The sequence below is a fragment of the Equus asinus genome, chromosome 24 (genome assembly GCF_041296235.1).
Source record: "Equus asinus isolate D_3611 breed Donkey chromosome 24, EquAss-T2T_v2, whole genome shotgun sequence".
In the NCBI taxonomy this organism is placed as follows: Eukaryota; Metazoa; Chordata; class Mammalia; order Perissodactyla; family Equidae; genus Equus; species Equus asinus.
The window spans coordinates 45,787,969-45,802,641 of NC_091813.1; the positions used below are offsets into that span (position 1 = coordinate 45,787,969).

Here is a 14,673-nt window from a genome sequence, read left to right on the forward strand (position 1 = left end):
TAAGAGAAGGTGTTAGAAAGGCGACTGGGACAGTGAGCTACTTTGGATGAAGCAGTTCAGTCAGGAGTTCCTTTTTCTCAGCATTCTTATGAATCCAAATGCAAAAAGGTGGTATTTTTTCCAATATGATGGGGTGAAATTAAATCCCATTGTGTTTGATGTTCCTACCCGCTCATTGGTAGGACTGATCATCTCTCTGCACGCTCTCTCTCTCTCTCCATACATATATATATTTGGTCTTTCAGGTTTCTTCTTCTGTTAATTCCTGGTGAATTCCCTGTTTATTTTTCTGCTGGGTTGTCTGTCTTTTCTTATTGTTTTGTTGGTGTCCTTTTAAAATTTTGGATATTAATCCTTTATTGATGATACGCATTGCAAATATCCTCTCCCAGGCTATGACTTGTCTTTCAACTTTGTGGTGTCTTTTGTTTCCAAGAGGATTTTTATCTTTAGCTCGCAAATATCTCCGTAAGTAATCTACTTTATGTGAAAAAGGGTTGTTAGCTGTCCATCTCAGTGGGAAAATTGGAAAGTCATGGATTTTGAGTTTAAACCTTCATTCCATTCCTTACAGCTATGGCTTGCCCAAACGGATTAATGTCTCTGAGCCTTGGCTTCCTTATCTGTCAAATGAAGACAATCCTGCCTCACAGGTTTGTTGTGAGAATTAAATGAAAGAATATATGCAACTCCTCTAGCACAGCGGCCCTTCCCACCCCTCTCTTAAATTGTAAGCTTCCTGAAAGCCTTAAGGTCTCCTTAATACCATGTCCAGGGTCAGTACTTAGATTTTGTTTATTGTGTTGATTAAACTGAGTTTATCTTTAAAATGCATATAAAGTACCAAGTATAATAATACACACTTAATTGACTAAAATGTGGAAAACAAGACCCAAAAAACAACTTAGCTATTAGCTTTTTGACCCACCATTACACCACTGGCCTCCCCTGAACTAAAGAAGTAACAGAGTTATAGTAAGTGGCAAAGTCAACAGGAGTTTTGTAAACACTCTTTTGAGGAAAAAGCATATTTTGAAAGCTTAGAAACACATTTATACGGTCAACCCTAACAAGGACCAAAATTATTTTACAGCATGTTGTAAAAGATATTTGTAATTAGTTTTGAGGGAAAAAAGAAATACAAATCGATGTGAACAGGTAGGCCGTAACAATTTTATAATAAATGAGTTATATGGTGAATAAATTTATAATAAAAAATGCTAACAAAAATTTACTGCTAGCTTTTATTTAAGATTCAAAAAAAATATTCCAGCACCTTTGATGGCTAAGCATATTATATATGCTTTAAATTTCAAGAAAAATAAAAGAAATATTAAATTTCCAATGAATATTGGGCTTTGCACCCCACAGATGCACATGCCTAGACCTTTTGGATGCTCAGGGGCCAGCACCCCAGCCGGCAACACAAGGTTGAACAGAGACGATCTTCATTTAGGAAACTCTTCTCATAGGCCAGGTGTTTTCGCCGACACACTTTTGATTAATTTTCACAACATCCCTGGGAGTTAAGTCCTACTACTTTTTTATAGAGGGGGAGACTGAAGTTCAGATAGGGTACAACACTTGTCCGCATCCAGTGAGTAGAGAAGCAGAATTTAAACTTCTGACCTCAAGTGTAAAAACATGAGCCCAGCGTATATAATGCGTCATGATGAAGTATTCTCATGACATTTGTAAAGAGGTCTCCAAGGAGCTCATGTGTTACCTCCGCTGGCTTTTCCCATATTGTTCCCTGCAAACTGGGGAACGATAGAGTCTCTCTCCACATATGATCTCATCACCCTGTGCTCAATGGGCATGTATTTTGCTAATTAGAATTTTTAAGCGATTTGTTGTGCTCCACTCCAAGTAGATGAAAAATAAACTAAAAATACTTGCTGTCATATTGTGCACAATAGCAAACACTATACAACATGAATATTGCCTCTGATTTGCAGCCAGATTCTGCAAACACGTTTGGAAGTCTTTCAACTTGCTCCAACTAAAAATGAGTAAGCGATCACCATGAAGATGGATTTAAACATGGGAGTCTGATTCATTTTACCAGAGGCCTTTGGCTCATTTACACTCATGGCTTTATTTATTCAAATGACTTGCTTTTTTTTTTCCCAGGAAAAAAAGACTTGCAGACCATCATCCCATCACTGCTCTGTGCAAAGAATCTAACATAAGCAACGTCAGAGAGAATCATTGAATTTAACAAACCCCATGACACGCCACAGCACTGTTTATGAGACGTAAATCGAGCCTTGTTTAATTTCACTGTTCTGCTAAATTCGGATGTCTGCTTCATTTTAGATCTAGGCCCCCAGAAAAAAGCTTCCCCTGCTTTATTCAATTCTGTTGAATGTGCATATTCATCTAGGCATTCAAAACAGCAAACGTGACCCATGACCTAGATGATGCCCATTTAGATACGGATGATTGAAGGGTTACCATACTGTGGTGGCCGTAAGTGTTGCTCACCAAACATTTCCAGCTGTCTGACTTCTGAGCACATGGCCAGCCTCTGGCCTCCTGCATTCTGTAGGGTCCAGCAACCAGCTCTGGCCATTGAGCAGGAGTGCTGTGTGTGGCTTCCAGCCAGGGCATTGAATAACGTCATGCAAGACCCTGCAGAACACTCACTCCTCTGCCAAGGTGACAGGCAACATTCGAGGTAGTGGGTGCGCTGCCAGCCTGGGGTCCAGAGAGATAATGAGGATAGCACAGAGCAGCACCCCACCCCCTGCCAAACAGCAGTGGATACACAGCAGAACAAGACATAAACCTTTGTCAGCATGAGCCCTGAGATTTGAGGGTTGTTTGTGATCACAACACAAACCGGCCCCTCCTGCCCTATACCCCAGACAAATGGTGCCATGAAAAAGGGCTTGGTGTCTCTAGCGATAAGTTAACAGATTTGTATAATTTAGTATTTGAAGCCAAATGTTATTATCTTGTCAGGAAAAGATCCTTCAGCTCACAGTCCACTTGGACCCCGATCATCATGTTCCAAAATCTGAATTAAACAGACCAAGCAAAATTGAAGCGGAAAGTTACAGTTGTAACCTTCTGAACTGCCAGTTCTAATTTATTGATCTGCCAGCGTTCTTAGCTGTAAACAATAGAAACCACTCTGGTTAGTTAAGTAGAAAAGGAATTGATTAAAGATTTATTAGCTGACAGAATCTCAAGGGCAGGAACACCACCAGGTGGACCAGTGTAGACTGCACTGTTCCACCGCTGGGCACAGACAACACGGATCATTTCACCATCCTGGGCACGGGATGCCTCCGCTAGAACCTTAGCTAATGTGCCACTCTACAGTCCTTGTACCAATTGCTTCTCCAAATCTCTAAGGTACAATTCAAACTCTCATGCAGGTATCTCTGAGTGGCAAAGCCTAGGTCACACGAACGCACTTTAGGTGCAAGGGAAATTATTTTTCAGCTTTTTTCTTAGAAAGGTAGAAGTTCCTCAAACAGAGGAAGAAAATTCAAAGGTGTGGTCAAAAAGCATGATAAATACCCACCACATCTGTGATGATGGGTGATATGGATGAAGAAGTTCTTCAATGCTCCTTTGAGTCCACAGAGAAGTTCCCAGAGCCCCCTGGTTTCTGAAGCTACTCCTTCATTCACCCGAGTGCCCTTCCAATGAATGCCTGTTCTTACAAGTTTCACTTGGATTCTGTCACTTGCAACCCAGAGAGTCCTGATCAAGAAGTAACCATATATTAAACAATCCCAGACTCGCCAGTTGCAAATGGAACAGTAAATATTCAGATGCTCTGAAGAATTTTTCAGATCTTTTTTTGCAAAGTAACTCTGCATTGACAGAAAAACATCAAACAAAGAACGTAAGACTCTGACTTTGGTTTGAGAACCCTAATTGGGATCATGGGCTGAATACTGATTATATTTACCTTCTTTCCCAAACGTCCTCACAAATAACTTCTTACTTGAAAAAAAAAAGAAAAGAATCGGGGGCTGGCCCCATGGCCGAGTGGTTAAGTTCGTGCGATCTGCTTCGGCAGCCCAGGGTTTTGCCGATTCAGATCCTGGGCGTGGACGTGGCACCGCTCATCAGGCCATGCTGAGGTGGCGTCCCACACAGCACAACCAGAAGGACCTACAAAGAATACACTACTATGTACTGTGAGCTTTGGGGAGAAGAAGAAGAAAAAAAAAGAAAAGAAGATTGGCAACAGATATTAGCTCAGATGCCAATCTTTAAAAAAAAAGTTCTGAAAGAAAAAAAAAGAAAAATATTGCATATACATAGGTCCTGTGGGCATATACCAAACTGAATAAAAAAAATCAGAAGTATGCACAAGGTGCCAACTTATTGCCAAATGCTACTTGGAAATAAGGTTATATCTAATACATCTAGAGAGAGAAATAGTTAACCAATAGAGAAATACATACACACAGAGGCATAGATGCCAGCCTATGCTCAGGTCCAAAATCCCTGAAATGGGCTAGTTGACATAATAGAATACATATTATTTTATTTATTTATTTTTATTTGCCCAAAAACCTAAGGGCAAAACTGCACAAAAATTATACTGGATAGTTAAGGACCGCCAAGGACTTGAATTCTTGGGGTAACTTGGACAAAGTTCCCCTTTCTCTAAGAACTGCTTCTGGGATGGGGAGAGGGGCCTTTGGGCTATGTCTGTGGCCTGTGGCTAGAGCCGGCCGACTCAGGGTGAACATCTAAGAAGCTGAGCCCAGGAGTTGAGGGAGCTAAGTCTTGCAATGGTAGCCCTTGAGGGAGAAGCCAAGAAGCTCCGAAAGCTGGATTTCCAGAGTAGCCCTATGCCTTGTCTCCTCCACGTGACATGGGCTTCCTCCAATTCAGCGAGAAATCCAAAGTTTTCCCAATAAAATTCTTTAAATCTTTTTTTGTTTTGTTTTTTCTTTCTTAAGCTAGGCCAGAGTCCATCTCTCTTGTTTACAACCAAACGGACATTACATGAACTAAGTCTGCTCCCCTGGAATCTTACTCTCCACAATACCCAACTCCAGCCTCAGATGGCTCATCTTTCTTTGCTGGGAATGGCTTCAAAGAATCCTAAGCTTCTGTGTAGCTGGTATTTATGTGCCATGCTGCCATGGAGCTTAGCAGCATTAACCTTGTTTGTCACGTTTTAGGAAAACCAACTGTTAATTTTGACACCTGGCTCAGAGGTTGCAACTTCAAATGTCTTCAGAGATCAGAAAGGTGACATAAGGGGAGAAAGTACTGAGCTGGACTCCACTGGATACTGTATGCCCGAGCTAAAGAGATCTATGTTCCAAATACTTAAAACACTGTGTGGCTCAAACAAAATTCTTCATGGGCCAAATTTACTTCCTGAGCCATCAACTAACAACCCAGCCTGCTATTAGTTTAAATTACATATGGTCCTAGACTGTAAGGCTCATAAAACTCAATTTTGTTTCGGTCATTTGAGCAGGATAAAAATGCTTCTTGGGCAGCAAATTTTCCCACCCTCTTTTAGCAGAAAACTCCATAAGCCATTAATGGGGCCAATGTGAGATATCTAGAGAACTCAAGGGCTGCTTTTAAAAGAAGCTTATCTCTGCCGGTAGATTCCTGCCTTAGCGTGTGTCTTGTGGTAAATGAATCAGGCTCCTGTTACTTTCTATGAATCACAGAATAAAGAGACAAACTCCTTATAAGCACAAGGACTCCTAAGGTGTCATAGCACAAATGGGAAAATTCAAATAGCCCCCACCCTGAACAGTCTCCAGTCTAACCACACAGCTCTGATCCTCTACACAGACTAAAAAGGAAATCCAATTCGAGAAAACTGATAAGGGTTTCTTTTCCTTGGAGAAAATGGACTGGACAAATTGCACATAAAAACCTAAAATCTCCACCACCGACTGTTGAAAAACAATGGAGCTCCATCAGCGGTTCTTTTGCCCAGAGAATGCTCTCTGAGGACTGCGGGGTTTGGAAGGAGTACACAGGCCTATTCCTCATCTAAGGCACATCAAAGTTTTAATCAAAACCTGCTTTTCTTTGTGAAACCAAGCAACTGCTATTTCACACCCACATATTGCTGGAGCACATTCAATTACCCTCCAGGACTTTGTTTAAAATGAAAACGCTTTGCCTCCTGAGGACAGTGAGAGAGGGCTGATTAATGTTGTTCCCTGACGGACAGAAGTGTAGGTACCCAGCAAAACCCTAAGTAGCTGGAAACGACTGCTGGGCTATATTTTACAAGCAATTCAACCCGACCTGCAAGTATTTTGTAAAGAATAAGGACTTTTAAGGCAGATGGATATATAGCAAGGGGCATACTATGCCATTTTTCCTCTTTCTTCCTGATGACAATCACAGAACTAGAAAACTAAGAGTTCTATGAGAAGTGATGAAGAACGACCAAATTTTGCCATATGGTTTTTCAGGAGAGGAAACAGCTTTTTTTTTTTTTTTCCTGACACATTGTTCCAAAGGATCTGTAATTAACAAACCAAGCCAGCACATGGCTGGGTTCTGTGGCTCTATGACTCAGAAGTCACTTTTCTATCCAACACATTAAATGTCAAGTAAAATATCTCCGAAAAGAGAGAAGAAAGTTCTTCAGGAAGCTTGGCTCCTGTATGAGTGCCTCTCCCGTGCAAATGAGCCAAATATTTTGCTGCTGTCTTTTAGGTGGATCGCCCACCTGTAAGAGAAACATCTACCCAAGGCTACATAAAGAAGCACAAATCATGGAGACCATATCTTAGTCCTCTATTAATGCTCCCCAAAAGAATTTTACCCATGTAAACATAGTAAATGCCTGTTTAAGAAAAACAAAAAACAGAAAGAAACAGAAAACAGAGAGAGGAGTAAGGAAAAGAATTACAGTGATATTTTTATGCGTGTGTAGTATGCAGAATTTGGAGACTAAGCTCTGATGGAACACTTAAGACTCTGTAACGTACCAAAATGTATGGGTTCCAGGGTAATCCTCATCAAAAAGGGCAGTATTTATCCATCATATATCATCTGCCCTCATTTCACCATGCTCTAAGACTAGAATCCCTGATGTGAAAGATTTAACATTTAGAGCTAGTTCCTGCACGGTTCAGTGAAAGAAGGGGATGAAGAAAGGGGGAAAGAATCATATGAAGACTACACTTCTCTTTTTTATAGTACATTATTTTCTTCAAGAGGAGCATAAGCTGTGATTAAAGTGGCAATATAATTGCTGAATTTTGGTGCCTCTAACACCTGCAGAGGAAGCACGTTGACAAGAAACACTCGGCACCCCAATTATTTCATGCAGGTTTCCATCCACCCAGAAAGCCATCCTCAAAATAGAACGGAACTTTCTCTCCTTCACCAATCTGGTAGGTGCCTATGGCAAAGTATTCAAGAACCTAAATAACATTGTTTACCATGATTCCCAACAAACAAATTTAAATAAAATAAGATCCAAGGAGTTTAACACATAACTTCCAAACTTTAATTATATCAATTATTTAACCAGGCGTTTTCACCATATCTTGATAGGAAGCTAAAAAGGAATAAGGCTTGTTCCCAGAGAGATAAGGGCATAGAGCTCTGTTCCCAGAAGTGGGAGAACAGACTAGATAACTGGTCTTTCCGGTTTTGAGGAACATTTTAATTCAGCTGTGAAATAATGGGAAAATGAAACAAATTCAAGATTCCCACTATCTAGCAATTTGGGCAAGTTAGACTACACATCCTGAAAATAAGTAAATAAATAACTAATAGCTAGGGAGAAGGAAATACAGGGAAATTTTTTCCTTAGGAGGCTAAAAACAATATTTTAAAAAATAGCAATAAACTCACTCCTTTCTTTCTTGTATATTTTTAACCAAAGACATTTAGAATTACACATAATAAGCTGAAATAGTAAGATTCTTATATTTTTTACATATTGGTGTCTCAGGAGTAAGCGTTTACCAGGGGTCACTTTGAGAAATGCAATCTTTTCCATCAAGAACAACTGTGGGGAAAAGCATTCAATCTGAAACAGATTACCGGGTCGCAACTTGTACAAAGCAACTCACAAATCAGAAGGCATTTCTGTTGTCACCCCAAACTGGGGAAAAATCAGCACGAAGTAGGATTGATATGGGAAGGTTTCCAGGCGATGATCCTTGACCTGAACGTCCGAGGATGGAAAGCACATGAATCACAAGCAAGCAGGATGGGGCCTCGAAGGCAAAAGAACCAACATAAGCCAAATGGAAACGGGTGATAACAAACTACATCTGGGGAATGGCTGACACTAAAGACTTGGGACAGATCAGTGAAAATCAAAGCTACCATTACTGAGTGCTTACATCCTGCCAGACTCTACGCAGATATTTCCTTCTGTTTTTTCTGATTCAGTTTTAATGAAACCCGGCTCTCTTGTCTTTGTCGGCCACCCTCCCTCCCAAGTGATCTCCTACAGTCTCAGGGCTCTCCTGCCACTTGGACAATGATAACTCGCACGTCTCTATCTTCAGCCTGGACGTTTCCTCCAACTCCACACTCATGTTTGACATTTCCACCTGGACGTCTAAAGGACATCTCAAACTCAACATGGTGAAAACCAAACTCCTGATTTCCAGGCATTCCCTCCCAAAGAGAAAACTAAACAACAACAAAGCTACTCATCTTCCTTCAAAATATATCCAGACTCGGACCACTCCTCACACCTCCACGTCTGCCACCCTCTCTAAGCCACCACCATCCCCAGCGCTAATCACTGCAACAGCCTCCCAAGGGGGTGCATGTGAACTTCCCCTCCAGTGACCCCTGAGTCTAGGCGTTCCTAACTTTCCACTTGTAGGACAGGCTCCAGTTATCAATACTATTGTCCATAGTGGAGACTAACATTTAAGAGTAATTCTTGGACAGGTGACAACAGAAACAACGGAGGCTGAGAGCGGATGTGAAAGGAAAAGTGCAGGGTGGGGTTGAGGGTATCAAGGAGGCGGCATTTGAGGACATGTAGAGAGACAAAAGAGCCTGAACTCTTAAGCAACATCAAATCCTAGGTCAAATGTCTCCTCTCAGTTAGCCTTTCTCATTCCCCAGGCAGAGTTCAAGGCCTTAATTACAGCCTGGGTCACATTACTGGAGGCCTGTGCTGAGTGCCGCCCCCACAGATCCTGTGCCCCCCAGCACCTGACGCAGCATCTGGGACCTGGTAAGGTCTTGGTGAGAGCGTGTTGGATGCATGACAGGATATTCTGGAAAGTGCATCAGCAGCATGGAGAAGGAAGTGGCCGCATTCTTCTGGGAGAGCCAATTAAGACTTTACATGGGAAGTAAGGGTTCAGAGATAGGAAAAACTATTTGAGTTTATTGAGGAAGATAACCCTGATGGCCTAGACAGGGACGGCAGTGGTGTGAAAAGACAGAGCAAGGCTCAAAGAGAAAGTAGAGGGAAGGAAAGCTGGGGAAGAAATGCTGGGGCATGACACTGAAAAGGAGGGTAAAACTGGGAAGCCAAAGAAAGCGGCAGAGTCCAAGAAGAGTTTTCCTCTATCCCCAAGAGGTGGGGTAGTGGGCAAGAAGGAGAAAGAAAAGCCAGGCAACAGAAATAAATTGCCCCAGAGGATGCGGTTAGGGTTGAGGGGTATAAGAGCCAGGCAAGCTTAATCTTTTCTCTCCCAACTACCAAGTAAATTACTGAGCTCTAAAAGGAGGGTAGGAGGCCAGAGGCTTAACAATCAGAGGTTAAAATGGGACTACTCAGTGAGGGGTGAGCCAAGACGTTAATGAGCTAGGAAGAGCAACGCTGTCGAGGGTTTTAAGACAAACCCAGGTGATTACTTCAGTCCTCGAAGTTCCAATTAACTTCCCATTAAGCGGTGCTGGGGGCTCGACTTCTCACCCTGCGCCCCCCAGCCACCCTGCCAAGGTCTGCGATGGAATGCAACCGAAATGGGCTGGAAAGTGGGTCTTAATCACCGCGACGAAGGTAGCGGAAAAGCAATTCACAGTGGATACCCACCCAGCTTTGTCCAGGCCTCGAGGGAAAACTGGGAGAAGCACAGAAGAGAAGAGAAGCAAAACCACCACTCGTTTCTCTTCCCTTTCCCTGCCCATCACTCATACGGTCCCCTCCCTAGATATATTAGCCCCGTGGGAGCAGGGCTTTGCCCTCCACTGCTGGATGCCCGCAGAGCAAGGGGCCTGGCACACAGTGAACGCTCAGCATATACTGGTTAATGTTGAATGAACTCTGCTCAGCCCCACTTCATTTTATCTGGGCACTGAAGGATGCGTCCCGTGGAGCCGCCCAAGAGAGGGCAGGGGGAAGAGAAGCAGAAGACTGTTGGAAAGCCCCAGCGGGGTGGCCGCAGTCGGGGAGGAGGATTCGGGTCAGAGGCCCCAGACTGCACCGTTTGCAACTGACCTTCCGTCGGGGAGGCCCGCGCGGGGCGCAGCAGCCGGGCTCCGGGGGCCCGCTCCCACGGCCCCCCGGCGGCGCTCGGCGCCCGCTGCGCACGTAGGTCACCCGCCTCCTGCTGGCGCCGCGCGGCGGGCCGGGCGCGGGCGGCAGGTGCGGCGCGGGCGGCCGGGGGGCTGTGCCCGGCGGGGCGCTGCGGGCCGGGGGCCGGGGCCCGGCGCGCCGCAGCTCCGCGCAGAGCCGCAGGCTGAGCAGCAGCGCGGCGCCGAGCAGACAGCGGCGCAGGGCCCCGCAGCCCCTTGCGGGCAGCCTCTCCCGCGCCATGGCGGGGCCGGCCCGGGGCTGCGCTCGGCGGCCGGCAGCAGGGAGGCGGCCCCGCCGGGCCGAGCTGCCAGCTGTGCGAAGTCCCCGTGGGCCGGGGCGCGCGTCGGGCCCGCCTCCCTCCTCCCGTCCAAGCAGGCCTCGGCGTAACCTTATCCTGCCCGGCCGCGGGATGGGGCGAGGGGCGGCGGGCCCGGCCGGGGCCCAGTTGTGCAGGCGGCTCGCTTGGGCCAGAACCCGAGCTCAGCCCCAGCCCGGGGGTCCCGGAGCAGCGCCCTCCACCCCGGCCCCCCCCCCCCCCCCCGCCCCGAGCCCGGCGGAGATGAAATCTACAAGGCCAGAAAAAGCGCATTGCTAACGAGATGCTGGGCCGTAACTTCATTTTCTCGTATTAGTATTGTTGAAGAAACACAGGAGGAGAAGAGGTGAGCTGCCAGATTTTGCTACAAGGAACAAGTTCTGATTGTTGAGCAGTTTGTGCCATTAAACGCGATATAAAAATGCATCGCCCTGGTGCTCGGGTTTACAACTTCTCTCCCTCAAGAAAGAAGGGGGAGGGGAGGAGAGACTAGCACTCAGTGCAGAATAATCAAATGAGAGTTATTCCATTTCTAAATTCTGCCCGAAGCCAATCCGTGCTTTCTCTCCGTGTTGGGAAATGTGTGGGGGTGAAGGAGGAGGGGGAAAAAGCCGGCGAAGACATCTGACAGCGGGGAGAGGGAACAGAAGTTACCATGGCGTGATGTAAATCAAATTAATTTAGCTCCAAACACACACCTCCCTGCTGTCTTGCAGAGATACAGAGGGACAAATTTATCTCTCGGCAAAATGCTCCCCAGCTGGTATTTCCATCACCACCTTGACCTTAATTAATCAGGCTGAACGCTCACAGCCTGAAGTCCAGTTAGCTGTTCCCTTTTCAATTGTTAGTAGAATTCTTTCCCACAACCCGTTTGAGGTTTGGGCGGGGGTTTGAGGTTGGGCTTGAGTTTGGGTTTGTTTTCTTTAGCTGTGGCCACATTTTTTTCATGCTCTACGCTTGGCATTTTCCACGCTTCAGTGTGAGACTGCTGGTGCTGACCTATCCTCTCCCCTTAAAGGTCTGCAGCATGGACAACAGAGACCAAATGTGGAGCCCCCCCCCCCCCCCCCCCCCCCGTCAGCCCCCTTGAATTTCGAGAATTTTCCATAACAAGTCCTCCTCTCTAAGATCCCCCTGGCTTAAGAAAGGTCCAATTTATTCTTTGTCACTATACAAAGCACTTGGGCTATTTGTCTACACGTAAGAAAACTCAACCCAGTCCAGTCCCTTCCCTGGGCACACTGGGTCCTCGTTCCTCGGTGTTTTCTTCTGACTGACTTCTGCTTTTCTTCTTAGATACAGCCCTCAGGCTGTTGCAGACGGGCTGTTTTGAAGAGTCCAAGCAAGTACATTTTTCCTAACACAAGCACTTAAGAGAAAAATCTCACATCCTGTAACCATTTAGACAACATGAGCTGTAGTGTCAGACTTGAACTGTGTGTTGAATCGGGATCCTGCCTTGCAGAAGCTGTAAGACTTTGGATAACGTGCGTAACCTATGTGAGGCTTGGTTTTCTCACGTGCCATAGACCCATAATAGCTGAAATAACAGAAGGTACTCCGTTAATAATACAGTCGAGTGTCCCTTTGCAACGAAGATTCATTCTGAGAAATGTGTCCTTAGGCGATTTCATCACTGTGTGAACATCACAGAGCGCACTCACACAAACCTGGATGGTACAGCCCACCACACACCTCGGCTGTATGGTACCGCTCTTATGGGCCCATTGTCGTATACGTGGTCTGCTGTTGCCCCATACGTTATGTGGCACGTGACTATAATTATTTTTCTTATTTACCGTTAAAGAAAATCCTGGATGTTATCATGAAAAACAAACTTTAAGCATTGATTCCAAGGTTGGTAAACATGAGAAAGTGGAAGGAGATTTATAAATATCTTCTACAGTGTGCTCTAGAATTAGGATACCCAGCAGTTGCAGGAAACAATCATTAGTACTCAAGATCCCACAGATGCACTCTATGAAGTTGTATAATTGTGTGAAGATATTTAAGACATGATTTGTGTTGTGCTTGAGCAAGCTGGACCACAGATGTCTGATGTAGACTTTGCTAGAAGTTTTATTTTCTATGCAACCAACACAGTGCCACTAACTAAAGAAGTAAACTTTGGAAGATTATGATACCACTGACTTATGTCCTCTGCTCATCTATTGAGTTACTCTCCAGGGGGTAAACATGAGGAATATCATATATTATTAAAATAGGAATATTTAGTAAGACTCTGGACTGGATGTTGGGGGTGGGGGGGCACACAGAACAGTGTAGCCCTTGAAGAGAATGGCTAAGATGACCTCATATTTTCCCTTATCTCATTTCTATGGTTCTCTAATAATGTTTCCATTATGAGGGGAAAAATCCAAATAAAATGCAATATGTAAATACCCTTTTATGTTCTGTAACTGACTCTATGTGTTTATTACTAATAAAAAGGAACTTTATATATATGTAGCATTGTTAATTTTCTAGGAAGAAATCTCCCATTTTTAACTTCCACACAATATTTCCCTGAGTGGTGCATGATAATAAATAGTGAACTGGGTCAGTTGGTAGGCTGGCAAGGCAAATCTAACTGATCACTATGGTAGCTGACAAGCAATCTTTCATTCGCGACCTTTGCTTTTCTCGTAGAGTTGAACTTGTCTGGGTTGTTTCTGGATATGTTTCAAAAATGCAGATAATCATTAACCGCTGAGTCATAGGTTGGTTAATTAAACGTGCAGGTCAGTAAACCACAAAAGCAGCTTTCATCAGATCACAAATTACATTCTCCTTGAGGTTTCAGCCAGCAAGATGAGTGAAAGAGAACATTTTTACTGCTAATCTCCTAGGCACCGTAATTTGCACACATGTTGTAGTGCAGTGGTTCTCAAACAGGGTAATTTTGCGATTTTGCAAACAGGGGGACATTTGGTAATTTCTGGATGTTTTTCATTGTTGCAACAGGTGAGGGTGGGCGGAGTATGCTACCTGGCATCTAATGGGTAAAGAACAGGGATGCTGCAAAACCTCCTCCAATAGGAACAATGGCTTTCCACGACAAAGAATTATCCAGCCCAAAATGTCAATAGAGCTGAAGTTGAGAAACCCTGCTATAACCATAGACGTTAATTGGCAACTTTTAATTACGGACTGTCCAAAGAAAAAACAGGCTGACAGTCAATGATCCTCACCTCCACGAAGTGGTTATTTCTGTTTCACAATGTGAAGTACCCAGCCTGAATTAAAGGAATCAAATTTAGAAAAAGAATAGACCTAGAATGTCTGGCATCAACATCTTCTCCCACCCCCCAACATCTTTTCTCCACTTAATACATGTTCATCGTGGAAAACATACACAAGCAAAAGAAGATATCAGTAATCATTCATATATTATGATTCAGAGATAGCTGTCCTGTCAGACTTTTTCCTATGCATACATATATTTTACGAAATGAAATCATAAAGCATATTTCTTTATAATCTGCTTTTGTAACATAATATGTTATGTAATTTGCATATTAAATAATATGATATCTGGGATTTGCTTAAAAACAATCCCATGGGGGAGGAGGCAGAGAACTAGCAGTATCAATTAAGCAAGAATGGTCATGAGTTTAGAATTGTTGTAGCTGAGTGATGGGGTTCAGAGCTCTCTACTATTGAGTATGTTTGACATTTTTCATTATACAGTAACCTATTAACCTGCAACATTGCTTTTATTGGCTACATGTCCTGTGATTTAACCAGTCTTCCCCTGCTGAACAATTAGATCATCTCCAAGTTTTCATTTTATAAACAACGCTGTGATGGACATCTTTGTAGCTAAATCTGATATATCAGATGTGGACTGCAAGAGAAAGAAAGAAGTCAAAGATGATTCCAAGGT

General features: G+C 44.0%; 1 protein-coding gene and 1 long non-coding RNA gene across 9 annotated transcripts in view; one reads left to right on the forward strand and one right to left on the reverse strand.

Moving 5' to 3' along the window:
* METTL24 (methyltransferase like 24) overlaps positions 1 to 10,863 on the reverse strand; it is a 134,722-nt gene extending 123,859 nt beyond the window's left edge. For all 8 annotated transcript variants that reach the window (XR_011497875.1, XR_011497876.1, XM_070496680.1 and 5 more), the window contains exon 1: positions 10,391 to 10,863. Coding sequence is in view for 6 of the 8 variants with exons in the window: in XM_070496680.1 (XP_070352781.1) it covers positions 10,391 to 10,708 (318 nt within the window). In the remaining 2 variants the exon portion in view is untranslated. The remainder of the gene's footprint in view (positions 1 to 10,390) is intronic.
* Positions 10,864 to 11,003: 140 nt separating this feature from the next.
* LOC123280503 (uncharacterized) lies at positions 11,004 to 13,252 on the forward strand. Its single transcript, XR_006519443.2, has 2 exons — positions 11,004 to 11,130; positions 12,084 to 13,252. It is a non-coding gene; the product is annotated as an uncharacterized lncRNA (long non-coding RNA).
* The last annotated feature ends 1,421 nt before the right edge of the window (positions 13,253 to 14,673 follow it).